This window comes from Ammodytes marinus (assembly GCF_949987685.1).
Source record: "Ammodytes marinus genome assembly, chromosome: 3".
NCBI lineage: Eukaryota > Metazoa > Chordata > Actinopteri > Uranoscopiformes > Ammodytidae > Ammodytes > Ammodytes marinus.
The window spans coordinates 10,865,605-10,893,591 of record NC_137232.1 but is presented as its reverse complement, the minus strand read 5'-3'; the positions used below and the strand labels follow the sequence as shown (position 1 = coordinate 10,893,591).

At 41.4% G+C, this 27,987-nt stretch overlaps 3 protein-coding genes across 3 annotated transcripts; 2 read left to right on the top strand and 1 right to left on the bottom strand.

The window, feature by feature from the left end:
• Positions 1-7,605: 7,605 nt before the first annotated feature.
• Positions 7,606-9,758, top strand: scg2a (secretogranin II a; the record flags this gene model as incomplete). The annotated part of the gene is made up of 2 exons (XM_080024717.1): positions 7,606-7,633; positions 7,780-9,758. The coding sequence occupies 2 exons, from the start codon at positions 7,606-7,608 to the stop codon at positions 9,756-9,758; spliced, it is 2,007 nt and encodes a 668-aa protein (XP_079880843.1).
• A 794-nt stretch (positions 9,759-10,552) lies between these two features.
• ap1s3a (adaptor related protein complex 1 subunit sigma 3a) lies at positions 10,553-16,101 on the bottom strand (the record flags this gene model as incomplete). Its single annotated transcript, XM_080025077.1, has 5 exons — positions 15,979-16,101; positions 14,603-14,781; positions 13,491-13,599; positions 10,700-10,837; positions 10,553-10,588 (listed from the first exon to the last, which is right to left on the bottom strand). Exons 1-5 carry the CDS (start codon positions 15,979-15,981, stop codon positions 10,553-10,555), a joined length of 465 nt encoding a protein of 154 aa, XP_079881203.1. The 5' UTR covers positions 15,982-16,101.
• A 1,070-nt stretch (positions 16,102-17,171) lies between these two features.
• dhrs12la (dehydrogenase/reductase 12-like a) lies at positions 17,172-26,073 on the top strand (the record flags this gene model as incomplete). The annotated part of the gene is made up of 10 exons (XM_080025181.1): positions 17,172-17,300; positions 19,764-19,897; positions 20,494-20,576; positions 20,668-20,763; positions 20,956-21,037; positions 21,151-21,212; positions 21,720-21,824; positions 23,295-23,385; positions 23,866-24,003; positions 25,958-26,073. The coding sequence occupies exons 1-10, from the start codon at positions 17,245-17,247 to the stop codon at positions 26,071-26,073; spliced, it is 963 nt and encodes a 320-aa protein (XP_079881307.1). The 5' UTR covers positions 17,172-17,244.
• Positions 26,074-27,987: the final 1,914 nt, after the last annotated feature.

Here is a 27,987-nt window from a genome sequence, read left to right as displayed (position 1 = left end):
GTATTGATGTGAGGGCTTATATGCAGGAAACAGTTGTACGTTACAGCTTCATAAATCTGTAGTTATGGCAACAGCTACAAAAAGTGTTCAAGTATGAAGGAAGTTGATGATTACAGACCAGATTTGTCTTTCAGTATAACGTGTGTGATAAACCAAGAGCTTGTTCATTCAGTAAAAGTTCCTTGCAACATTTTACAGGTGAGACTCGCAACAGGAGCATTTATCAATTCATTTTTAATCTTAACAAGGCTACACCTGATACCTTGTCTGCTATAGCGTGCTAGGCTGGCTCCTGAGTGAGTGAGGCCACAGTGTTAATGGCAGCCACTAGTAGCTGTTACCCCAAGTTGACCCAAGCTCACAACCCACCCTATAGGCAGTATCTAGTTAAATGGTGTGTGTGTGTGGTGCAATGCTATAAGGCTGATGACCCAATTTTCCGACAGCTCAATAGTCCCACATATTTCCCATTGGACCGAAAAAAAGTGTCAGAGGGTCAGTAAATTGGATTTTTATTTTCGTGTTAAGACAGAGAGAGAGAGATGTCTGTTTTATTTTTAATGTGCCATACCTTGGCTTTTGCTGAAACGAAGCCACATGGTTTGCACGTCAAAATACATTACATATTAAGGGTAAAAAAAACTCAACGGACCAATGGCCTTTTGCTCCAATTGGAATATGTCGGCACTAGCTGCAGAAGTAATGGACCGTCGGGATAATAGGCAGTACCCGCATGTGCATCCTTGGTAAGCTTAAAGGTGAAGTAAGCGGTTTATTTATGTTAATATAAGTGTTAAAGGTCCCATATTATGCAAAACGCACCTTTTCAATGTGTTGGAACATAACTATGGGTCCACAGTGTGCCTAGGGACTGCCAAAGTTTAAAAAAAAAAAAATCTCTCCTTTCCTCACCCTCCCCCTTTCTGAAAACCTCTCCAATATACTCCAGTCAGAATTCTCGCCGACTGTAACGTCACAGTCGGCACAGCCACTTCCCCATATTTTCTTTATATGTCCATGCTTCCCCCCCACATTAGTAACCAGAAACGTCCACCGTGCAGTAGTCTATGATAACCCCACCCCCCCCATTTCTTATTGGTCCACGGCCCGAGATACTCCGGAAAAGTTTCCGAGCGACAGCCATGTTGTTTTCCCCGCTAAGCGACAAGATGCCCGTAGTACAGCAAAGCATGCTGAATGTTACATACACCAACACAGAATGCTTTAGCTCATACTCCACTAATTTATTTTAACCACAGCAGTCTATTAATGCCTTGTTTTTAATAACACAACAGATAGGAAGCTACTTGTGCTTTTTTTTAAATGGTGAAACTAAAATAATTGTTTTTATTGGTATTTTTGCCTGACTGGTGTATAGCTATTAGCTTTGGGACAAGCAACCAGCTTTTTCTCATAACAAGCTATTTATATTCCCAACAGCAGTCTGACAATGCCTAGTTTTTAGCAAGACAAAGCATTGGAAGGTAATAGAGTCGAAGTCTAACTTCGAAACTCATTTTTTCACTGATTTTAGTGAAATTTTTAGCCGTTAGTTTCCGAGCTAGCTTCGGGAAAAGCATTGATCTTTTGCTCATAACAAGCTATTTATATTCCCCACACTAGTCTGACAATGCCTAGTTTTTAGCAAGACAAAGCATTGGAAGGTAATAGTCGAAGTCAAACTATGAAGCTAATTTATTCACTGATTTTAGTGTTATTTTTAACCGTTAGCCCCCGAGCAGCTTCGCAGTAGCCTCCATCTTTTGCTGCATTTGTATTTTGAACATGCCGTTTCCATTAGCTTGTGGCTGTCAGTGCATCTGTATGAACATAGTCTTTCATGTAGACAAGGATCGGTCATGTCAAACTGTTCAAAGTGCGGCTGAGCTCCTGCCTTACTAGCACTAGACATGGTTCTTCTCAGGGTAAACCTAACCGTGGTAACATGCAGTGCCGGCATGGCAAGCTATGGACCTATGGGCAGACGCCAATGGCTTCGCTTCCGGACAGGGGCGGGGGGAGCTCATAGATTGTATATTTACGAGGGGAGCTGCAGCTCGGTTTCAAAAATAGGCCATCGTGAGATTAGCTGAAAACCAGGGTATAGAGGCATACTACAATAAATTATCTGAACGGTTTTTTCAGCAAACAACTAAAGAAAAACATATTAGGGACCTCTAAGACCATATAATATTGACAGAAAAGTGTATAATATGAGACCTTTAAATCGCTCTTTATTCATACAGTGATCAGTTACATAATGTGGGCGTTTCATAAAGCCGATCTCTCAGTCAGCTGTTTTGCATGTAATCGGCAAATAATTTTTTGGGGGATCCCGAAATTGATATCCAATCAAAAGAGAGAACGCTACAAACCGACACCTGTCTCACTCATGGTCTCACTGCCGGTGCACGCCATAGCAACACATGGGTGAATGTTTATGCGCCTACAATGGCGGAGCAGGTAACAATCCTTCCAAATGTCTGTTTTGATGGTTTTTATGGATCTTTTTATGGAATTTAGAGAAAATAGGCAAAAAAGAATGCTAAGTTTAAGGATTTTTTCCATCAGCTACTACCAGTGTTAGGAGCTGGTTCATTTAGATAAGCAGTAGCTAAGGTGGTAGCCTGCTAATGCTCCCACAAGGTGCTACTACACTGCTGTAGAAGATGACACAGTTAAAAGAGCTTCAGGAAATATGTAACACTTATGTGTGTATTATGAATCAATTTCAGGTTTGTAACAGTGTCTCCACCGAAATCTGATGTTTTTGTCTAGTATATCAGAATCAAGTTTATTTATTTTAAATAATAAGGTTGAGTTTGAATGATAGGATATCTAAAATTCTTAATATTTTTTGTCTCTATTCATTTACCAATGAGAGCTTCTGATGTTATATTGAGTGTTGTATCGGAGCGTAACACAGTGCTATTATCTGCGTAATTATATAGTTATACTTCAAACTACCTGTTGAAACTCCCTCACCCACATCATGTGGTTCCTGTTTTAATCCTACATACGTGCCAAAGGTCCAGCCGAGTTCATTTTCTATTTTCACTCAGTCAAAGTGGTCTGATTGTTTCTGCTCTATTCTTCTCACAAAGCCTCCGCAAACTGGGTGAGTCATCTATGCCTCACATACAAATCACTTGTACCTGCAGTGGGCTTCCTGGACTCTGCAGAACAACAAACAAAACAGGAAAATGGATTTGAGCGCAGTTACTTGAATGATGTTTTGGATAAATAACTTTGATAACGAAACAATAATAAAACAACATTTGCTTAATAGTCAGTCCCTTTTTTTCTCTCTCCTTTAATATTGTGTTAACCTCACAGTGGGCTGTAAGCATGCTGTTTTTTTGGGAACTGAACAATTTGATTGTTTTCATCCTGTTCTGGGAAGTGTGAGTGTGTGACACATGTAAGGGAACATTCTGTATCCACCCTGGTGTGCTAGCTATTGGTGCTATAAATGCCATGGGGAGACTTAACGACACAATCTGATCCCCACATCTCACATTTCACAAAAGAGCAAACACTGATGCATCATGCCTATTCCCCCCCCCCCCCCCCCCCACACACACACACGCACGCACGCACACACACACAGACACACACACACACAAACACACGCACACACATAATCGACCAGGGAAAAAAAGAGGGTGACGTCAAACCCTGTAGACCCATTCACAACCTCTCCCTCTGTTGCGCCCACTAGACGGTGCCTGCCAAGCTTCTGACAACCTGAGTTAAGGAGCAGAATTATTGGCTGTCAAGCCCACTGGTAATGAATGGGGAGCAGCCGGTCAGTCGCCAGGGGACAAACACATGGAAGAAAAAGGTAAAGAGTAGAGAGGAGAGGAGATTATGCCCTCCACCAGAAGAGTGGAGTTGCTGTGTGTACAGAGCACATGTACTTATTCCCATGTGCTGCTTTGAGACCAGACAAACATCATATCAAAATGACACACAGCACCTTTTTATTTTTCTCAATCAGCATGTAGGACCAATGGCCTCCTATATGAGCACACAATGCCACATTTAGAACAGTTGTTCTCTTCTTGTTGGTTTTGATCCAATCAGTAACTAGCAGCTTTTCAATTCAAATGTGATGATTCTTTGCTTATGTTGCCAGCCCAATGTCAATCCAGTCTGATCCAGCCACTCCCACACAGTCCTGATGACGCACATAAGCCCTGTTAATCAATGGTCAACTTCAGAGTTGACCATTTTATTCTCAACATTGACTTTTATTATTGCTTATTTTCTCGTACATTCATTGTCAGAAAAAACTCTGCTTTTTTAACCTGACCCGGTAAATCCATTCAACTCAGAGATGATGGTAAATCATTTTCAACTTAATCTGATTTCACAGTAAATTCAAAGGTTTCTTTATGTATTTTTATTTATTTTGTTTCCAGTGCAAGTTAAATGTATCCTCATATCAGTCTATGTGAGAGAGAAAAAGAAAGAAAGAGTGTTAAGTCTCAAATAATGAGACTGTAACCTGACACATCATGTGCTGGAAAAAGTTTCACATCCACCTTCTTATGAAAAACGTGATCCCCAACCGTCACATCAAACTTCTGTGTGAAAAAAGGGAAGAAACTACTAATTGCCGGTAAAAAAAAAAAAAAAAAAATTGTAATATGACCTGAGGAAAAACCTTGTGTTTATTTATTCATTTTTTTGCAGACAGGCAGTGGAAATGGGGGTGGAACTGAGCTGTAATTGGTTTGTGTTTACCAGTAATCCTGTCACACACGCACACACACACTACCACAAGCAATTAGCCTGAAGGCTCGGGCTTTATCAGTACAAAACTGGCACTGTGTGTGTATATATGTTAGTCATGAGGGAGAATGTAATTAGGCTGAGGAAGATATGAAATTAGAATCAGATCCTTTGTCCTTGTTTATTTTGTTCGCCTGGTGCTAAAACGTCTGGTATGACCACATACTTCATTCAAATGAAGGTAACGCTTAATGCAGTCTCACAAAGGAAGGGCTAAATACAAAAGAAAACATAATATGAGTTGTGTGACAGGACTGGGCCTCAAGAGTTACTGAATGTGACTCATCCCTCTTTTTTCTACCCACACAATAGTGTAGCATTGTTTTTAAGCATACAGAGGTAAAAGAACCCTCCCTTTTTTGCATAGAGAGAACAACAGTATATTCTGTATCTACGGCAAAGCTGAAAACAAGGCAGTGTGCCACTGGATATGAGAAAGGCCAGCCAGTGGAGGATAGCCTACGCTCAAATCAAACACCAGCAGGGAGAGGGATTTATGAATGAAACTGAAAACACACAAGCACACTCACACACACACACCATCCACAACATTTGAAAGGCTGCCAAAAATAGAGACCACAGTGCTTACTGGTTGCCATCAAAGGTGCTCTCTCTCTCTCTCTCTCTCTCTCTCTCTCTCTCTCTCTCTCTTTCATACACTGATACACACCCACCCACGCTCACACTCCCTTCTGCAGTCCCTGTGTTACCCCGCCCATCTATGGCTTTGGCAGAGTCCATATGTGAGTCATCGGTGGACTGTCTGTCCCATTGCTGCAGCAGAGACCCTGTAGCAGTCAATGACCACCACCATTATAGTGGTGTATTAAAGTGTGCTGTAGTATTATAGTGTAGGAACAAAAGGAATCATTATAAAGGAATACATACATAGGCCTATGTATACTGTATATATTATAGTATATATATATATATATATATATATATATATATATATATATATATATATATATATATATATATATATATATATATATATATATATATATATATATATATATATATATATAGAGAGAGAGAGAGAGAGAGAGAGAGAGAGAGAGAATCAGCATTTTAAAATCACATAGTGCAGAGACAGACAATTAAAGTAAATTAATACTTTAAAATAGATTTATTTAGACTACTCTTCAACACGTGACGTAAGCCTATTCTCAATAAACAGGCTCATCAAATGCCATGATAGTTCACGTTATTGCCAGTGGTCCTAAATAACGTGTCATCATTATTATGAATGTATTAATTTCCCCCATGAGCTGCGACAAAAGTCGCTGTGCCTACCGGTCCAAAAACTAGTTTCAGTTCATAATCAAAGAGAGGAGCGGCTCTGATTGGCTGACTCACATTAACTGCGCGCGTGAGTGTGCAGTGCAATATGTGCGAGCGAGAGTTGCGTAGCTGCTCGCTCTCTCTGACGCACGAGTCAGGTGGTTCCTCTAATAGCAGGAGGAGCTGTCCGCGGTGCTGAAACCACACTCCCACCGCCACACAGAGAGATGCTCAGTTCACTCGAGAACCTCTACACAAACTAAACACAAAGGTAAGACTTTGGTAGTTATTGACTGCATGAGCCACACTTAACTACTTTAAACAATGTTTCATATCAGAGGTTAGGCTATATTTATTGAGTTTTTATTTTTATTTATTTATTTTTACTTGAGCTTGCTGCTTTTACACTCTGCCAACCTGATGCACCGCCACACAGATGTTGAAGCGCCGAGGTTGTGTTGTTGTGTCCTCCGTTGCCGTTTCTTTGTTCTCATTACGCTTCAGATTAATCACAGTAATTCTGAAATTGCTCGAGCGCCGTTGCTGGTGAGCGCTACTTTTTCTGTCATGGAGTGGAACAAATTAGACGGTCCCCTAAACGAATGAGTGAAGTTAAAGCAAATTCAAATTAAGGTTGAAAATAGGAAGGAAACGGTAAACGTCCAAACGACAGTCAGCAACGCATACACCGTTGCCTGTTGCACTTCAGGCTATTCCATGTTTTGGAAAAAAGTTTGCGTCTCAACAACACAAATTTAACAATAGGCTAACTCTGCACGCGTTTGCATCAAACTATTTTAATTCAATTCTTATTTTCACGTAGGATTGTTGTATTTATATTGATTTATTTTTGCATCTTGTTTCATATAATCCTTTATAATTGATCCCATGAAAGGCAACTCTGTAAGCGAGTTAAAGCTTGAAAATGGGTTTTTAGCTCGGGATGTTTTCCGCGGTTAAAGGAGAGGCTCCGTGGGAACATCAGCCTTATACCGGGTTTCCTTGACAACGGGGCCGTGGCTCACAGAGAGAAGCAATTTGCAGACAAATGAGATTTGCACGGGAGCTGCATGCCGCTGCGCTGCAATTACTGCTGACAAACAGGCGGCAGGATACCAGTGGCATCCTCCAAAACAGCAACAGGCTGCAAAAACAATCATATCATATATCATCCATATTTTATTTGTATTTTATTATTAGCCTATTATTATTGATTATGTTGACATTGTTATTATGGGCTAATATATTTTATATATATTTTTATATACACTTTTTTTGTCAGTTTAATTTGACGCTAGCCACAAAACAAAATAAAATATGTCCAAAAATTTAGAAAACATAACAAATTTGTACCTCTGGATTAGGTCTATGCTGTTTATTTTTATGAACTACACATTCAAACAATCAATAGATAGGCCTATACATTGCTAAGATGGAGGCCCTTGACCTAGTTTGCACCCAAGCAAACTCAGTCACGAATCACATTTTGGTGCCTGACCTGACCCGCCTTTTAAATCAGCACAGATGTCTCGTCTGCTCTGCTCCTGTTATCGTCAGACCAGACCATTTTTAAAAGTGACGATAAGAGCCAAAGACATTTAAGAAATGCCATGGCGTCAACCTTGGCCAACCTGCTTGCTTTAACGTGTAAAGGTCAGTGCTGACATGTGCCTCTTTTGTCTCTGTCCCCTCGTGCAGGCGTCACCATGCTGCTGTCGCTCGTCACTCTCAGACCTCTCCTCTTATGCTCTGCCAGCCTGCTCTGCATCCTCCTCCCCTCTGGCGCTCAGGGGGCTTCTATCAGGGAGCACAGACTGAGAGCTAGTGACCCGGCCGGCAGTGTCCACCAGCAGAGCCCTAGCGCTGACATGCTGAAAGCCTTGGAGTACATCGAGAGCCTGCGTCAAAGGACCGGCGGCGCAACAGACTCCGTGCAGCACTCTCCTCTCGCCACGAGCCACGCGGATGACGCTGAGAGATTGCGTGCCATGCTTCTGGCAGCTTCCGGCAGCCCTGGGCAGAGCAAAGAGGAGGAACAGGAGGAACAAGAGGAGGAGGAGAAAGAGGAGGGGGAGGAGGAGGGGAGGGAGGATAAGAGTGAAGAGCTGCTCCAGGCCGTTCTCAGCACCCTGCAGCAGGCGGAGAAGGCCTCCAAGCCGGCCCCAACAGCTAGTCGCCCCGGCGCCACAAAGGAAGGCGGCGCCTACAAGACCCAGCGCGGCATCAGGCCTCACAGGAAGCTGCCCCTCATGTTCGAGGAGGAAGGAGAGGGGGATGAGGGAGGGGAAGAGGAAGAGGAGGAGGAGGGTCAATTCAAACGCACCAACGAGAACGTGGAGGAGAAGTACACGCCGCAGAACCTGGCCACGCTGCAGTCCGTGTTCGACGAGCTGGACAAGATGACGCTGCACAAACGCCAGGATGAGGGGGATGATGATGATGATGATGAAGATGAGGAGGAGGAGGAAGAAGAAGAAGAAAATGGCGACATGTTTAACCAGAGGGATTCGGCCTACGGGGATCTGGCAGACTGGGGTCAGGAACCGGAAGAGGAAGAGGAAGACAATAACAAGCAGCAAGTGGACCGAGGGCTGGATTACGTGGACGACAATGAGGAAGCAGCCGACGAGGACCAGGAAGAGGATGAAAGGTACCCGGTCAAGAGGTCCAAAGACCCAGACGAGCTGGTGGACTACTACCTGCTCAAAGTGCTGGAGAAGACGGAAGAGGAGGAGCAGAAACGCCAGATAGAGGAGGAGGAAGAGGAGAAAGAGGAGAAAGAGAGGGAAGAGAGGAGAGTCCATCAGGCCCAGAGTAGGTACGGAGATAACGGCATAGATCCACGGGCCATCTACCAGCTCATTCAGATCTCCCAGAAATACCAGATCCCGCCCGAAGACCTGCTGGACATGCTCAAAAGCGAGGAGGAAAAAATCCCGACCAACAGGGAAAGCAAGTCGCGAAAGGGCAACGGGTTCGCCAGAGGGGAAAGCAGAAAGCCCTCGCAGATGTTCTCCTACTCCTCCTCGTTGAAGAAACAGGCACACAACAAGATTCCCCAAGTTCAATTCTACAGCAGCAACAACAACAACAACAGGCGCTTTCCCGACAGGCAGAAGACGGCAGAAGAGCTGAGGACGGAAGAGATACTGAAAATCCTGGGGTTAGGGGGCGCGGAGGAGGATCGAGCCCCGGTCAGAAAGCAAAAGCAGCAGTACAAAAGCTCGCTGTCACCGTATTACAGTTACAGTAAGCCCGCGGGGCGTACGGGCGAATCCGCTCCCACGCAAAGGCGCCTTCCAAGTAAACTAAAGGAAGACTATGATGACACACTGGATGAGGATGAGCTAGCGGCGTACCTAGCGGCTCAGATGCTGGCGCGGTATCCAAGCAACCGCGTGTACAGCAACAACAACAACAGCAACAAGAAGAAAGCCAGTCAAAAGCGAGAGGAGGTCGGACAGAGCGCGACCGGCTCCTTTGAAAAGGCCATACAGGATTATTTTGATCAAATGGACTCTGACAAAAGCCAGAATGAAAAGAGACAGTCCGAGGACGAGGAGAGGGACGCTGACACACAAATGCAAGGCTTTGATAATGACGCGCTGATGAAACTGCTCAACTTCCTGAACCCAGAAACAGAAGAAGAAAGTGAAACCGATGCCAAAACTGACTGAATATGAACAAGGCTGTAGATACATATACATATATATATATAAATATATTGTTTTGGTGGAGGGAGAGAGAGAGAGAGAGAGTGAAAAATAAAGTATTTTGAAGAATAAAAACATGGCAGTCCTCTTTAGTCAATCTGTAAGGTTTACAAAAGTTATGTATTAGCAGGAATAGGAGTGTTCAGACAAGTCATTTGATGCGTTGTTATTTCTTTTTTTTTATACTGTATATATGTTTTTCGCTCAACAACACGTAACAACCAGTACATGTGACTCACCAGCCTTAACATTTCAACGCACACACACACACAGAAATACACAACCAGTATCAGTGTTGGATCCCCTAGAATCACTTGTGTTTTTTGGTAATTCTTTCTTAAATGTGGTCATATGTGACATACCTGAGGTGAATAAAGCATTGACTTTATTTTTTCCTTACCGACTAGTGTTTCTTCATTTACCCACCATCAACACGATGCATCGCTTTCGTCATCAACGTGTCGCGCACGTCAGGTGTGACTATTGAGATTACTTATTTAAATATTTTTTTAAAATGCATTCACATAAACTGTGAAAAGGGATTATTTTCACTCATGTCTCCTGTCATGAAAGCCCTGAGATGAATTAATATGAGGCTTAAAAAGGCACTTGTAGACGCAAACATATTTAGAAAAACGTATTACAGTACATAATGCCAAATTTGTCATTAGAAGTCACACAATAAAAAAATGCTGCAGGGTAATAAAACCTGTTTGCTTCAAGTCTCTAAATGGGAAACACTGCTGTCTTCTCTTGGCTCAGTAGGCAGGTTTGCTCAGGTATTCCTCCATCGTCTGTGATAAGAAGAGGGGTTAAAAATTAAATAAAACATAAGAAATAAAACATATTTCATATACATAAGAAAAACCCACATTGACTAAAAGCCAGTTAAACCAAAAAAGTACCTCTTGGAGAGTGTCGGTGGCCTCCATACATACAGCCACAGCATCTTTGGATGTTTCCAGAACCTCTCCTCCCATCAGGAATTCATCCAGGATGAAGTACGCCTTCTCAAAGTTGAAAATGATGTCCAACTCGCAGACCTGGAACACAATAATATACAATGTATTAGCATTTAGAGATCAATTACCCTCCCTTGATGATTGGTATGAAGGGTAGTCTAATTTCACCCATGACAGAAGAAGATAAATAACAACAGTTTTTTGCTGCACTACTATGGATATTATAACACATATAGATATATATAGATATGGCAAGTTGAAATAAATTAAAGCAGTCTTGAGGTTCATTATAAACAGCCTCTTTTTCATATTTTCCCATTTGACATCTGCTGTTTTCACATATTTGATCGCATACATAAGAAGGCGTGGCTCTTGCGTTGTTTCGAACATCAAAACAACCCTGGTGGTTGTCTGCAGCAGAAGCCCCATACAGACACCAGGGGGAGTCCCACTGCTAGAGACATACTGTCAGTGTGCAGGGTGTCAGGGGGAGAGGACAGGGATTTTTTCTGAAATCCTGCAGTGTTGTGCAAGCAGAAACCCTAGCTGTATCTTAATCATAATTCAATGATATATAAGACACCATTGAGTGACACCAAGGTTGGACCCCATTGATGCTCTGTAGAAAAATCAATGCAGCCAGCCTCTGTGATCCTGTTGAGAGGCTTCACAGTAGAGTGAGGGCAGTTACAGCAGCCACAGTCAACAGTCACCTGCACTTTTGTATGTAGTGTATATATACGAGAGCTAACAACAACACATGTGTTAATACTGTATATTGATTTGAAGCATATTATTAAACGCACAGTATGTAATGTTCTGCCGCTAGGGGGCTCAGGTTTAAAAGTTGCATGGGATCATGGGATAACAAAATCACCATGTGTTTTACTATTGTCAATAGTTTTGCCGGGATTTTCAGGAAGAAGAGGGGGTAAGTGAAACGGTGCTTAACTTTATTCATATTAATAATTGCTCTGATTTTGAAGATTGATGGAAATATTTGTGATGTGCCTAGTACACAACTTGACAACATATATAACATTGGTTATAACTTATGACATTATTTTGAGTTGTAATGCTAAATTAATACATATTTCAGCTTTAACTTTAAAATTCGTCACCCTCTGAGTAATTTTTTCCGTTTTTTCAAGAAACACAAAAAACTTAAAGAGGACCTATTATACTACTTTTCTGGTCTTAATTTCTTGTTTTACACTGCTATAGAGCAACCTGACACGAATCACATCACAAAAAAACTATGTAGATTTTCGGGAAGCTCTTTCTCTTATTTTAGCGATCCAGCACGTCCTGTCAACACTTGAGTGTGTGTGCTTCGGCCATCTCCGCTCCCTCCGCCTGTGATCGGCCATCTCCGCTCCCCTCCCCCCCTCCGGCAAACCCCACTCCGTTGTGATTGGTTACCTTCCTTCCGGAACACTTTCAGTGGCGGGAAGCGCGAGCATGGACCTATAAGGGCGCGAGGCAGACGCAAACAGGGAAGTGACAGCATTACCATACATGGAAACATCCGCGTGGTGACTTCACGAAGTTACATGCGACGTCACAAAGTTACAAAGGGTAGACCGCTTTGAACACGTGACTTCTCGACTGGCTAGAATAGTGTTTAGTGCAGGGAGGGAATACGTCGAAATGCATGTAAGTCAGTATTTGATAATTTAGTATGGTTAAGCATGACTATGAATCATCATAACAACGTTTATAGGTCATAAAAGTCAAAAAGCATCATAGGTCCTCTTTAACCAAACATGTCAATAGATGACTCTTGACATTCTAATAACAATTTATGTCAATTGTGAAACATAATAGGAATAAACCTTTTTATTAATGTTTAACTTGTGACTTAAAAAAAAAAAAAAAATTAACAGTACATTTTTACTTAGGCAAAATAAAACGGCCAAAAACACACTCTTGCCATTCTGGTAATATGGTGTAATGGCCTATGTCAAGTAAAATCACATGATCTGTTCAACTGAGGATTTAGGCCATTTTACCAGAGGTGGCCAGCATCTTGAGGAGATGATTTGAAAAAGGTGACTTTGGCCATTATTTTAAGAGGGTGTCAAAAACTAGAATCCTTCTCTGGGCACCTGAAAGGAGGATGTTGTACAAACAGATCCTAAAAGGGAATGAATGACAAGAGAGGAAAACATAGTTGTTCCAAAGGAAGATGTCTTCATAGAAGTTATAATTGTTAACAAATAAACACTTAAAGCGTGCTTATATCTGATTATAATTATACTGTAGTGAGTTTATAAAAGGTGTATATAGTGCTTTTAAATTGGAATTTATTTAAAAAAAAGTCATTTGTGCATTCATTTCTATTTTGAATGAAATGATCCTCCATTGACATCTCCCACACTCTGTTCTCAGTTGTTTTGCTCCACAGGACAAATTAGAACTGTAACAATCTCATGATACACCAAAAGGTCCAGCAACCTTGCATGATTCCAGACACAGCTTCTGAATGGAGGTTACTGTAGTCCCAATAATTGAAGGCATCTGCATGTGTGTGTGTGTGTGTGTGTGTGTGTGTGTGTGTGTGTGTGTGTGTGTGTGTGTGTGTGTGTGTGTGTGTGTGTGTGTGTGTGTGTGTGTGTGTGTGTGTGTGTGTGTGAGTGTGTGTGTGTGTGGGGGAGGGGGCAAGAACAACTGAAAATAAACACAGATGACGTCACAGATTTGTTTACCAACCTTGGGCTATTGCTCTACTTACGTTGCCAAAGTATTTATCCAACAACTCGACATATCTGTGCAGCACTTCAAGGCTCAGCAACTCGTTATCCTGCTCCTCCATGCCAACACAGAAATACAGACTGGCATACCTGCATTTGAAGAGGAGAGAGGTCCGCTGTTACAGAGCAATGGTTGCCACAAGATTGTGAAGAAGAATTATAGGCACATTTGGCAGCAACTTGAGGTGAACATGTATTCATATGACTGTGCCTGTGTGGATGTCCTGGCCTAAACGTATTTGAACTAAAGGAAAATTATAAAAAAAGCTGAAGAACAAGCATATAATGTTTATATAATTATACATGTGTTAAGGTTTGATTGTGTGTGTGTGTGTGTGTGTGTGTGTGTGTGTGTGTGTGTGTGTGTGTGTGTGTGTGTGTGTGTGTGTGTGTGTGTGTGTGTGTGTGTGTGTGTGCCATTCTAAAAGCTTCACAAAGGTACTATGTATTGCACATTGTGCAACCTATGTTGTCATTGCACTGCAGCACACTAGACTGTCAAGTGTTTCAGTTTTGTTGTCCACTCCCATTAACCCCACTCTCTGTTGCGTAGTCACTATCATGGTTCCATCAGGGATGTAGGCCATGCTCTGTGTGCTTAGCTAATCCCTTTACTCTATCTATAGGTCTTGTTGAGAATAGGTGTGTTCCTGTGTGCATTTTGAAGCATTAGCAAAGGACAGGCACGTTAAGCATTAAGCATAGACATGGTCACACAGCAGTGAGTAAACAGCATTTAAGAATTTCCGTCTTTCTTTAATTGCAGATTATAATGTGGCGTGAAATTAACAGTTTTATATTTTGGGAATACACTCTGCTGTTTTAACATTATCCATCATCTTTATTATCTCATGATATATATTGTATCCCCCTCAGCCATTTCTAGCTGTACTGCTTCTCAATCACTGAAACGTTTTCTTTTGTCAGTGGTATGTGAATGTATAATCAAACCTATGAGACTCATAGTTGGCTAAGACACAGTGGTTTCTGCTCTAAACCCGGGGAAAGGAATGCTGAGGACCACACTCTGAGAAAATAGCTAGTAAGTAAAACACAAATGAATAAGTATAGGAGCTGTGTCTGTGGCAGGCACCTCCTGTAGACGACCTTCAAGTCCTGCCATTGGATGACGTTGGAGGACCGCGGTGGACGGGCCAACACTAAAGGCATCATGTCGCGGATCACCTTCTTCTTCTCCCTGTCCGTGAACGGCGTGAACCATTTCTGCAGCCGCAGCTTCCCCTGCCGGCTGAACAGGAACAGGAATTGCATCTGCAGGGGGTAGAGAGTGGGGAAAGGGCCATTCAAATGAAGGAGTTTAGGAGTTTCTGCGAGGGACAACTGCTGCTGCTGCTGCTGCTGCTAAGGGTTTAAAGGTGGAGCCAACGACTCTGGAGAATGCTTGTTGTCAAAATCCCTACAAGTCTGAATTGTGTGCCCACTGTTAATACACAGCCTAGACTCTGTAAACGGGTATGTATACAAAGGGGCTCTGACTGACCCACCATAGCCAGCAACATGCCCGTTGTACGTACAGCACAGGTAACGGATCATGAGGAAGATATTCACTGATTTTGAAGAATTCTCCAGAATCGCTGACCTGACACCTTTAAATATGTGTAAAACAAACACAATATCAATACTGGATTTGGTTAATCAGAGCTGCATGCATCTGAAACAAACCCATATGTGAGATCTTACAACAAACAGAGCTCACAACTCACAACAATGTGAATGAATATCCTATTGCAAAACATAACACCTCTATATCACCTGTGTGTGCAATGACACATTCACTACAACATGTGTGTTGTGCAAGGGGCAATTAGTCAGAGGTCTTTGCCCTGCACCAAGATAAGCCAGGACATTTAGAGTACAGGACATGATGATGAGTGCACCTATAACACATGTGTCTACTGGACAAAGATGCAGAATGATTGGAACTCAAATACTTTAATGCTATATGATTATTTTGTGAAAAAGTTATAGTGTTTTATAGTGTATCATGAAAAGCAAATTCAAACTTCAGCAATAAAAAAACAAAACAAAACAAAACAAAAACCTTTCGGAGATTTCCATTCATTTGCCTGTCAGGCACAACGTGGTTGTTACAGTGTAGACTCCATTCATCCTCTCCAAAGCTTCTCACTTCGAGCTTGTTTAATGATGCACTATCATTCTGCTGGATCCCACTCGTTGCATGAGGAATATGGGGGAAAATATAATATAATAACGCCACTGTGTAGGCTATAGATGACACGACCTTTGATCAAGGAAATGCCCAACTGATTTAAGAAACAAGTAGCCTAAATAGTCAGGCGTGGAAGTAGACTTTTTTTTCCTTTATCCTCTGATGAAAAAAAATAATAATCATAAGGCAATTGACTTGATCGTTTAGGGCAGCATAGCGCCTTTGGTTTTCAATTTGTGCATTGTCAAAACTATACAGCAACATCCTCGATTACTTACCATTGTGACACAGCAGTCCGACAGAAGTTGCCCAAATTCAAATCCTTCCGTCTATTAATAAGTTTTGTTCCAGAATACTTGAGTCCTGACCTATAGGCTACTTTATATTGTGCGTTTTGAGATGCGCCGACATTGTTGATCTTCCCAGAAATCCGTGCGCACACACCTTCTCCGGTTCACAGCCACGCCCCGCTGCGCTCCACTCCGGCTGCTGGTTGGCTGCTGCCGAGGAGCCGCCGGGCAGAGCTGCACGCGGACAGGTGAATCGGTGTAGTTTAGCCTACCGCAGTCAGTAAGGGGGAGTCCTGTTGATCTGAGGTACAATACAGTTCAGGCTTGGGGGCGGACAGACTACTATGGCTATATAGCCTACAGTTAAAGTCATAGGCAATTAAACGACTCAGTTCAGCGCATACATTCACATATGATTCTACCGACAATTTTGTAATGTGTCAATGTCTGCTATTCTAAAACAAATGCCATTTTGGCTACATTAGTAGTCAGAAAAGTCATAATATTTGATTTATAACATCAAAAAAATTAGATAGGCCTATTAAGACCATCTTCTATTTTCTTCTATTTTTTTTATTTCATGTGGTAGCCTATGGCTTACTTTAGCCTAGCCTGATTCACGCCTCTTTGGAGGCTATACTGTGGCAAAGTAGCTGTAGCAGGCAATTTTATTTAGAAAACAAGTTTAGCTACTAACAATGTAGTAGGCCTAGCCTAGAGTTGGCTTATAACATTATCAAACGGCAAGTAAAAGCTCACTATGCAGGTTAAGAATTTGGAGCACAAATGGGGCTAGGGCGCCCATAATGTAGGCTAGGCCAAAGAAATAATAAAACCCATAATGTAACAACATAGGCTACACTTTTGTCCAGTTATTAGCCTACATTGGAGTGAACAAAATATTTGGGTCACTCCATAATAGGCTAGCCTGAAACGTGAAAACAATATTTTGTTATGGGCAAAAAACATTTCGTTTCTTTATCTGACCCATTTATACCATTATGGGTTTTATCAGGCTACATTTTTAATGACATGGGTCGTCTTTACATTAGGCCTATGGGCTCTTACATTCTATAGGCTAGGTTCAACAAGTGGACCAATGTAGCCTTTCTTTTGCCGCCGCTGGGTGGCCGGAGTAGCTGTCAGTGTCACCCGCTCATGTTAATTCAGTGAAGCTCCACGTGGTTTTGGTCCAGGGGGGTAAAAGCGGAGGAGAGAGCTTAGCACAGCGAGAGGCTTCCAGAGAGCAACGCCATGTCTCTGTACCGCAACTCCGCCTGGTTCCTGAAGGGAATGACCGAGTTCACCAGGTAAGAAGACCGTCTTTATCTGACCCTTTGTAGGGAGGACATCACTGTGGCCCAGGGTGTAGGAGCTGGAGTAAGCCTGGGGACCTACCTGCTGTGGCCTGTGTGTGTGTGTGTGTGTGTGTGTGTGTGTGTGTGTGTGTGTGTGAGCGCATCACTCCCCACTATGTGTGTGTTGGGAGGAAAAATCTAGTGATTATAATTTTAGATCATAGGCCTAGACACTAGAAGACAGTAATAACCTTGCTTCATCCATCATATGCACAAAAAGTCAACATGGAAGAAAAGGTAAAGGTTAGATTAAGGCCTAGTTAATGATGAAAAAGCTCCTCAAACTGAATGCCATTTCCTGCTATTTGCCTCATGATTTAATTGTAGCCTATGTAATGGGATATATTTGACTCTAATCTCCCAGTTTGAAAAGTTCAAAAAAGACTACAGTCCTCAACATTTAATTTGAAAATATTCAGCCTCTTGTAAAACAGAGACAGTATACGTTGTTTTCCTATGGTATTCATTTATTTATTTTGTTATAGCTTATGTTTGTTTTTTATTTTATATTTTAAATGTATGAACTATAGTTGTCTTTATGATGAGACCATAAGTGAAGGGATGGGTTTTTGTCATTATAGAATTAGCCCAGCAGCTCAACTGAATAGAAACAGGGTATAACCCAATAACCTCTTCTAACAATTACATAAAATTCAAGCATAAATGCTAAATATTTGCTGATTCCAACCTCACGTGTGAGGATTTGCTGCTTTTCTCTGTATTATAACATTGAAATTGAAAACTGAGCGTATAATGGTTTTTCGACTGTCGGTCGAACAGAAAAATGCCATCTGAACACGTCACTTTGAGCTCTGGGTAACTGTGACTGGCTTTATTCCCTATTTTTCTGACATTTAACAGACCAAATGATGAATCCCTAAGTCAAGAAACAAATCACCCCATTATTGACACAATTGAAAATTGGTGTTACTAGTCATTGTGTTTTGAAGTGTTATCTAATTGGAATAATGTATTCTGTGAGGTCAGTTCAAAGATTGTATAAGGGCTGGAGGATATATCATTTTGTGTATGGATGCAGGATATTATCGGTACGTTATCGGTTTCGGCAGATATTGGCTGTAAAATGAAATATATTGGATATCGAAAAACAAACCGATAATTATACTGCTGCTTTATCACATACCTCAACCTGCAGCATAGCACACGTGCCACACATCCATACAAATGATGTTATACAAAATAAAAAATAACATAATTTTAAGCTTTGTTTTATGTCTGCATTTATCGGTGGGCCAACACGATAAGAGTTTACATAAAAATATGTTAATTCTCTAAGAAAAGAGATTTGATATCTGCAATTAGATGTGTGAATTTTTTTTATTACATACAGTAAATGCTATATATCGGTATCGATATCGGTAATTGGCAGAATGAGTTTTACAATATCAGTAAAAGAATCCAATACCGTGTATCCCTAATTTGTATGTATTGGTGAAAAGGCAGCTGATGTTTGTTTCCGTTTGTGGCGGATGATGATCACTTGCTGTAGTTTTCTAGTTAACCATCCTTTTGATTACCACATCATCACTGATCAGAATGGAATTCCAGCGTACCTTTAGAATATCATCAAATTATACAATAAATCCAGTAACGTTTTTTTCGGTGACTCAGCAGCATGAGCCGTGTAAGGCCATATAAGCCATGTAAGGCCTCTGAATGCCTCTATCGGCCCTGTGTCTGATCTATTGCAGCCTTAAAGCGCCTTTCCTCATCAGTACAACAAGCCAAGTTGTGTGAAGAGGTGCTTTTGTGATCGTTTCCCTTCTTCCCTTTGTTCTGTGTTATCTCTCCTCGCAGAGCGCTGCCCGGCAACCCGCTCTGACCCTGGCCTGCGCTAATAGCGCTCTGCATGACACCATGGAACAGAGCGGGCATTTAGCACTCAGTATTACCCCTCTATCCTCAACAATGGCATAGAAGACAATGGGGGCAATTGAAGTCCTCGGTGGCACCCATCCTCACACACACATACACACACACACACAAACACAAACTGTTTTTTGCTTTCTGTAGTCTGACCCCGAAGCCCCTTCTCTTCAGAGGCGATGCCAGGCACACTCTCGTCTTCATTGTGTCTTTACAGTCAAGCTGTTAAGAGATTGTACAGTAACAAGGCTGACATCAAACACTGACCCTTTCTGACCTGAAAGCACACACACACACACACACACACACACACACACACACACACACACACACACACACACACACACACACACACACACACACCCTTTCTCTCTCAGATCTGCATATGTGTTATTACTATTGGAATCTAATTCAAATTGTCCCCTTTAACCTCACTATACAGCCTCATCTCAGTTGGTGATACAGTATACGGAGGATGCGTTAAGCTGATAACATGAATTCAGTGTGGTACATGTCTATGTCCTGCAGGAATGCCTTCCTGTCTTCCTCTAAGAGCTTTGTGGAGAAGGACCTGGAGGTGTCTGTGGCTGGACGCGCCTTCATGATCACAGGAGCCAACAGTGGCATTGGGAAGGCCACCGCCATGGCCATCGCTAAGAAAGGTGACCATTCTGCTGCCTTCTGTTCAGCAGATCAACTCATACACCATATGAAGAACACACACCCAACACAACATGATGTGACTGATACTAACGCATTGAGACGTCTGCACGTTTCGCATGATGTCATCGTTTTTAAGACACATCACCGACGCAATGCAATGTGGTTAGGCAAACATCTCTATTGACATCCGTAGTAACAGTGTTCATTCTTTTTTTATTTTTGTTTATTTAATTATTTTTTAAATTAAATGTTAATGGACAAAGGCATTGATTTATAGTTATAAAGTTAGTTATTTTTTATTTTTTTATGCACTTTAGGGTAAAGGAAATTATTTACAGTTAAAGCCAAGGGTTTATAGCTTTCAAATGTCTCCGTCTCCTATAGAGGCTCGGAAATAAAGAATTTAGTTTAGTTGACGTTCAGTGGAATCTTTCAGGTTTTGGGACGTAGTTTTGAAACAATGCTCAGGTTTTAGAGGGGGTTTTATTAGATGGACTAATTAGGTCTGAATGGGTTAATGGTTGGACATTGTGTCTGTATACAGTTTTCCTCTGGAGGGTGAAGAAGTTGTGTTTGTTCCAATCTCTTGTCACAGGTGGAACCATCCACATGGTGTGCAGGAACAAGGACAAGGCTGAAGAGGCCAGGGCCGACATCGTCAAGGAGTCGGGAAATAAAGTACAGTATGACTGAAAAAATACAGGGACATATAACGGGCCCTTTAAATCCCTCTGGTTCATTGTTCTAAAGGCCTGGTGTCTCATTTCAGGAGGTCTACGTCCACATACTGGACCTGTCTGAGACCAAGAAGGTCTGGGAGTTTGCAGAGGGCTTCAAGAGGAAGTACAAGGCCCTCAATGTGCTAGTGAGTAGCATGAGTTTCTTTTCATTATATCAATTTTACTGTCATTCGCTCTATCAGTGCTTACTTAAAGCATCCATGAAACTTTTTCGTCTCATTGTTTTTGATCCACTTTGTGAGTCAGTGAAGTGATCTTGTGTGTGTGTGTGTGTGTGTGTGTGTGTGTGCGTGTGTGTGTGTGTGTAATCCGTTCAGATCAATAACGCAGGCGCCATCATGAGCGAGAGGGATGTGAACACTGAGGGGCTGGAGAAGAGCTTTGCCACTAACGTCCTCGGTGAGTCAAAGATCAGGGCTGAGGCGTGAACACAAAACACTGCTAAGAAAGAGAGATAGAAGTAAGTTATGGAACATTAAAAAAAATATATATTTATTATTATTGTCCACTAGGGATTTACATCCTCACCAAGAGTCTGATTCCCTTGCTGGAGAAGAGTGCAGATCCCAGAGTGGTGAGTCTGTTTATCTGACCCTACAGACACACACAGTCAGCAGTGTAAGAGTTAATACCCCATTACATGTAATAGTCCTGCATTAAAAAACTAATATTATTTAGAAAATCTAACTTAAAGTCTCAGAGCTACTAGAACCCACTCACCTCTTTGTAATTTTATATAATATTTTAATGGAATATGTAAATAAATCATGTAAGCAGCATTCTAGCAGCTCACAATGTATGCATGAGCTAAATTTAATCATTACATAATTACAGTTTGGTGTATAAATGACATCATCATATTTTATCATAGTTTTTAATTCTATTTTATGTCAAACTCCTGAACCTTAAACTATCACTTTATAATATTATACTTGAATACACTGGTTATGTTCCGGCACTGTAAACTGTGCACATTAAACTACAAGATGATATACATATTGGATTGTGTATATCATGCCTATATTAACCCCAGCTCCCTCTTCCGCTTCTCACCCTTGTGTCTGCATTTGTCCCTGTTCAGATCACTGTGTCATCAGGGGGAATGTTGGTGCAGAAGCTGCGGACAGGAAATCTGCAGTCTGAGAGGGGCCGCTTTGACGGCACCATGGTCTACGCACAGCACAAAGTAAGAAAACTCACTGAGGTATAAACGTGACTGTGCCTTTCTAAGGGGCACGGATGGACGGATGTTTTATGCTTTACTGAAGTTTGTTAGGAAACAGACAAGAAATTGGAATTGTGTTTGTATGTCAATTGTATAAAAGAAAGAAAAGCCTAGAGCAGTGTGATTAGTGTAATGGCAAGTTATGCTTTCATTGAAAAAATAGAAGGGAGATATCTGCATTAATTTTTGCTGCAGCAGGATTTTATATTAGATACTGCTTTGAGGATAACATTAGCTGTTTGCCTGATGAAGGCCTAGCACTGCAACGGTGCAAATAAAAATGTCTTGCATGTTGTGTGAAGGTCTACATCAGGGGTTTTCAAAGTGTGAGAGAGTGAGCCCCCCCTCAGAGAACAAATTTCAGCGGAGCCCCCCCCCCCCAAAAAAAAAATTATTATTTTACAAATTTAAACATGTTTTTGAAACATTCTAAATATTTTTGTGCGTTTTTAAACACATTTAATAAATTTTAACATCTTCATCCAGTGTTTTAATCCTGCTTCCTTTAAGCATGGATAATACTGACTGAGTGTGCATCGGAGTGAGAAAGATAGGCAGACAGACTTGCCCAAATTATTGACTAGTTAAATGTCATTCACACACCCAGTGTTTTTTCGCTAGTGCCTCCAATGTCCTGCTGGAGGAGAATAGTAGCCAGTGGAGAACCAGACCCTCCTAGGGGGGTCCGGGGGTATGCCCCCCCGGGAGATTTTTTTTCACCTTTTTAAAGTGAAATGCATGAATCTGGTGCACTTTGAGAGGACAATTAAGAGGCTAAATATGAGGAATTTTGTGTGAACAAATAATTTGGAGACACTGGGTCTGATGAATTAGAAGCTATTGAAGAAGGACACATGGATTTTCCATAAAAATATTAATTTAAAATAAACAAAATGTATGCAGGGTCCTCTGGGTTGGGCTTGGTGCTCTTTTTCTTTAACGAGACCTATTTCTCTGTAATTTACTGAATGCATTTAAATGCAGTGAGGGGAACGAAGCAGAAGAACTTGTGTCCAGCTATGCCATGATCTTAGTATAAAAAAGAAAAACTAATTTTTATTTATTTTTTATTTTTTTTATTTTTTATTTTTTTTTACATATTCATCCGCGCCCCCCCTGCCATAACCCCGCGCCCCCCAAGGGGGGCGCGCCCCACAGTTTGAAAACCGCTGGTCTACATTATTCTAAGGATAACATTTGCCAAATAATAATGCATATACAGCATGATATGCATGGAGCGAAATATTGGCAAATGGAAGTTTCATTCCAGTTACATCACTTGGAGTAACAGTTCAACCCTTCGCACCAGGTTATTTTATTGTGTGTGTGTGTGTGTGTGTGTGTGTGTGTGTGTGTGTGTGTGTGTGTGTGTGTGTGTGTGTGTGTGTGTGTGTGTGTGTGTGTGTGTGTGTGTGTGTGTGTGTGTTGCAGAGGCAGCAGGTGGTGATGACAGAGCAGCTGGCTAAGACTCAAACCAACATCCACTTCTCCGTCATGCATCCTGGCTGGGTGGATACTCCAGGTACCCGCCCACTCACACACTGAGAACAGCTTTTTGGACTATTTTTAAATGCAATAGGAGCAATAACAATAATAAGATAAAGTTGAATAAGATAAAGATAAACAGTAAATTCTAAATACGAAATAGTGCAAAAAGGGGTACAAAATAAAAACGATATATATAAAATAGAATAGAAAGTAAAAAGTAGATCAATTCAATTTAAATGTGCAACGTAATGAACGAATGAACAATATTTACAAGTAGTGCAATATGCAGTCAAGAGATTCAGAATTGGCACTGTGGGAAATATTACGGTTTTTTTTGGACACTGCCCCATGAAAACAGTTTCTAGTAGAAACCCATATAATCATTTTTATCTGGAAAATATCAGCATAATAAATATGTGACCTTTCATAAAGTCTGTCTCTGTACAAAGAAACGTTTCCCTTGTAACCTTAACTCTTATCCAAGTTTCTCTACCTCTCTGTCTGCCCAACCCAGCGGTGGCCAATGCCATGCCAGACTTCCATCGCTCTATGAAGGACAGTCTGAGGAGCCCTGATCAGGGGGCCGACACCGTGGTGTGGCTGGCAGTGTCTGAGGCCACTATCACAAAGCCCAGTGGGCGCTTCTACCAGGGTATGTTACACAACTCAAGTCATCTTTCTCAATATCATTCACTCGCTCATTAGGATTGTATGAAGGCTTTTTCTTGTTTCATTTAAGCAGTACCCTGAGATTTTTTTTTAAAAAGTAAGAAAAGGACCAACCAGAAGACAAGCAGACAATATTGGCTGAATTATATTGAAGTATGTTTGTCAGTGTGTGTGTGTGTGCATATGTGCATGCATGCGTGTGCGTGTGCGTGTGTGTGTGTGTGTGTGTGTGTGTGTGTGTGTGTGTGTGTGGGTGAGTGTGTGAGGGTTTGGCCTTTGTCCATTGCAGCTGGAGTGGGGCTGCTTTTGGTGCCAGATACTGCCAGAGAGTATAGAGCCTCTATGAGCACACGCACACAAATGCACTTGGGTGCGCAAATACACACACAGTCACACACACACACACACACACACACACACACACACACACACACACACACACACACACACACACACACACACACAAACACACACACACACAGTACTCAGTGCCCTTGAAGATAGAGGCCGTAGCCTAATTTGAAGAGCTCACTTCAACAGAGACACAGACATAGTGCATTCATCTCTTAATGTGATGTGGTATGAGTCAGTTATGTCGGCTGTCTTCATTTTTCTCTCCCCTATTGATGCTTTCAGAATATTGATATAATACCGATAAGAAGGTACAGTGAGGTGGATATGACACGCTGGAGCACTGCCTACAGAACACATCAAGTCTGCTTGTATTTTGTTGCAGGATAAGCTTTCATGTCTGAGCTGTCTCCTGAAATATCAGTCAAGCTGTCAGTTTGCCTGTTTCTTTTTCTCTATCTCATTTCAACACGCTACGCCAAACTGATGAAGGTGCCAAAACACTACTAGCTTCTCTAGTATCGCTAATACACTTGGAATGGCCGGCCTTATCAAACTATTCTTATAGGCAATGAAAAGTGAAACGTTTTCTTAAAACTTACTGATGACGAGCGCAGTATTTCAATCTATTGCTATTGCTTGCTCCAAAACAGTCAAAGGTAAAGAAAGTTTAAAAGTATCTGCAGGTTTAGTAAATGTCTGTGCTGTGAATTGAGTTCATTCAGAACAGGTCTTAAAAGGAAGCAGGATGCTATTCAACACTTTCTTTCAACACCTGCTCAAAGTTCTAGGCCATAACGTCAGTACTGGTCATACATCATACTTTAATACTAAGGGTATATGATCATGACACAGCACAGCAGGTATTTTATTGTGCTCGATTTGATTTTAAAAAGGTCTTTTATGTCTTACATTCAACTTGAACTCTGCAGGAACCCAGGTGTTTGCATTATGTGTCATGGGAGAGAGGCTAAGTCAGTTGCCATTGGGGAAGACGGTTGAAATTGAATCCAGTGTTTGCATGTCTTGACCAACCAATCTCCTTTTAATGTAGGACGTTGATGTTTGAACGTGCTTGGCTTTTATTGCCCTTTAAACACAGGCCTTATCAGAGCTAACCTCCTGCCACTGTACTCTACATCCCCTGGTCGCCTGCAGAAATCAATATTACCTCAACATCACAAACAGGGAAAGTAAAATACCGCCTGGCGTTTATAGGCCTACGCAAGGCATACAATAGCAGAAAGGTGAAAGTACACTGGTGGTAGGCAGTGTTTTAAAGAAGGTAAAGCTCCTAAGAAGCTACAATATGGTACAATTTGACCTTTGATCTCCAAAATCTATTCAGTCCACCCCCAGTCCAAGTGTTAGTTTGTGACTAAAATCCCTCACAAGATTTCGAATTGCTGTGTCGCTTTAGACTTCCTGGCTTTGCACAGAACATCACCACCAACAAACATAATGCATAATAATTATGATATCGGATGGTATCGGTATGGGCCGATATCCAAAACCCAGACATCGGATTTGGATTGGACTGAAAAATAGGTGTATCTCTAAACATATTTGTGTGTTTGTGCACACAGACCGTAAGATGGTGTCCGCCCACCTTCCTCTGGCCTGGACTCGCAGCTCTGACCTGGAGGAGCAGAAGTTAATGTCCTTGCTGGAGGACCTGGCCAAGACCTTTCAGCCACACTGAGACAGCAGTACACACACACACACACACACACACACACACACACACACACACACACACACACACACACACACACACACACACACACACACACACACACACACACACACACACACACACACACACACACACACACACACACAACACTAACACCATCCGTACACACTCACCCAGGCTGCTGGGCTCAGTATTTCATCCCTATGATGATCTAATACACTCCAGCGGAGGGAAAAGATCTCCATGTCCATTTGATCCTATGTGTTTACACTACCTTGGGTCACTGGCTTAAAATGGGTCACAAATGGATATACACACTAGAGTTCTAAGATGTGGGGGAGACCCAGCCTTACTATAACAGATTAAACTCTACTATGAGAAAAAGTAAGATTTTGTAATGCTTTGCAACAATTTATAAGGTAACAAATGTTCTTATTCATAAGCTCAACTTGGTAAATTAAAAAAAAAAAAATTGTAAGAGTGTTTTAATCGTAGTGTTGCTTTTTCATGAATTTTCAAAAGGATTTTATCTTGCTGATAGAGAGAGCACGTTCAAAAACACACACACACAAAAGACTGCTACTGTGACTACTGTTGTCAATCAGATGGGAATCTGATGTGGCCAAAGTCACTCACTGCCACACCCAGCTTTTCTTATTTCATGCCAGCTATGGGTTCGATCTCAGACTTGTCTCTCTGTGACTTACAAACGTGACAAGTGGTGTTTGTATGTATTTAATAGCTATGTCCGTAACCCATTGTATTTACCATATACTGTAGTAGTGCAGCTTCTGTACTGTTCAGGTTGAGCTCAGGCTTGAGGTGCCGTGCTTTCTCTATTAACCGCATGTGTCCACCACACAGCAGCATCCCTCCACATGTGCTATAAAACCCATTTATTTATGACTCATTAATAGCTGGAAAAATAGGCTTTTTTACTGACTGTGACTTTCGCTTGAGTTGATCTTGTAAATGCCCGCTTGAATAAAGGAGAAGACTGATTTTCGTGTGTCTAATTGTGTTGCTGTGTTACAAGTTATCCACAAAACTACCCAGTAAAGAAAACACATCAGAATATCTTTATTAAGTATGGAGTCTCTCCCTTGGTCCTGGTTTGAGGGCACAGACTGTATTTTCAGCAAAAGTATTTCAAAATACAAATAGTTTGAGATCTACATTAATTAAATCATTTTGGAACAGTGTCTTTTACAAGCATTTGAAGAGGAAACAACGTATAGAGTTTGAGATTATTGGCCGTACTCTTGTGGAAAATGAGTAATCTTTCAGGAGTTGATGCAGCTTCTAATTACCATGAAGGCCCATTCGTTATAGTGTTTGATGAATTAAAGATGAGCGCCAAAAAAAAAGTTGTGCTTGTAGAATTGTGAAACGGTGAAAGAATATTTGTGAATTGCATATTTTCCATTTTAGAAGGAGGAAATCTATTCCTTCTTTCCTGCGATTGGCTGGCAATCTGAACATCTACTGTATTTCATTAACTGTTTCTTCAAACAGGGAGAGGTTTAAAATAGGAGTGAGTGAGATCGACAGACACACACACACTGACTATTCTATATTATATAGTTAGATTACTTAGAAAATCTGTGAACATAGGGCTGTGGGACCATAGACACGCTCCCCTCCCATCAACCTGTTTTTTATTTAGAGTGAACATTGGACTAACAGTTATTATTGTGGTTTTCCGAGCCAGCAGCAAGCTAATGTTGCCCCATGCTGTGTATATAGTCAACCTCTTCCCAGATCAACTTCATAAAGATGTTTCATTGTTGTGTTTCAACAGTGTCTGGCTGCACTCAACCCACGTGGCTGAAAGAAAATGATTTAATCTGTTTTCACTATGCAGCTTTAATAAAATTTTCGTAAAAATGCTTTCCTGATAATGAAAATGTAAGGTGTATT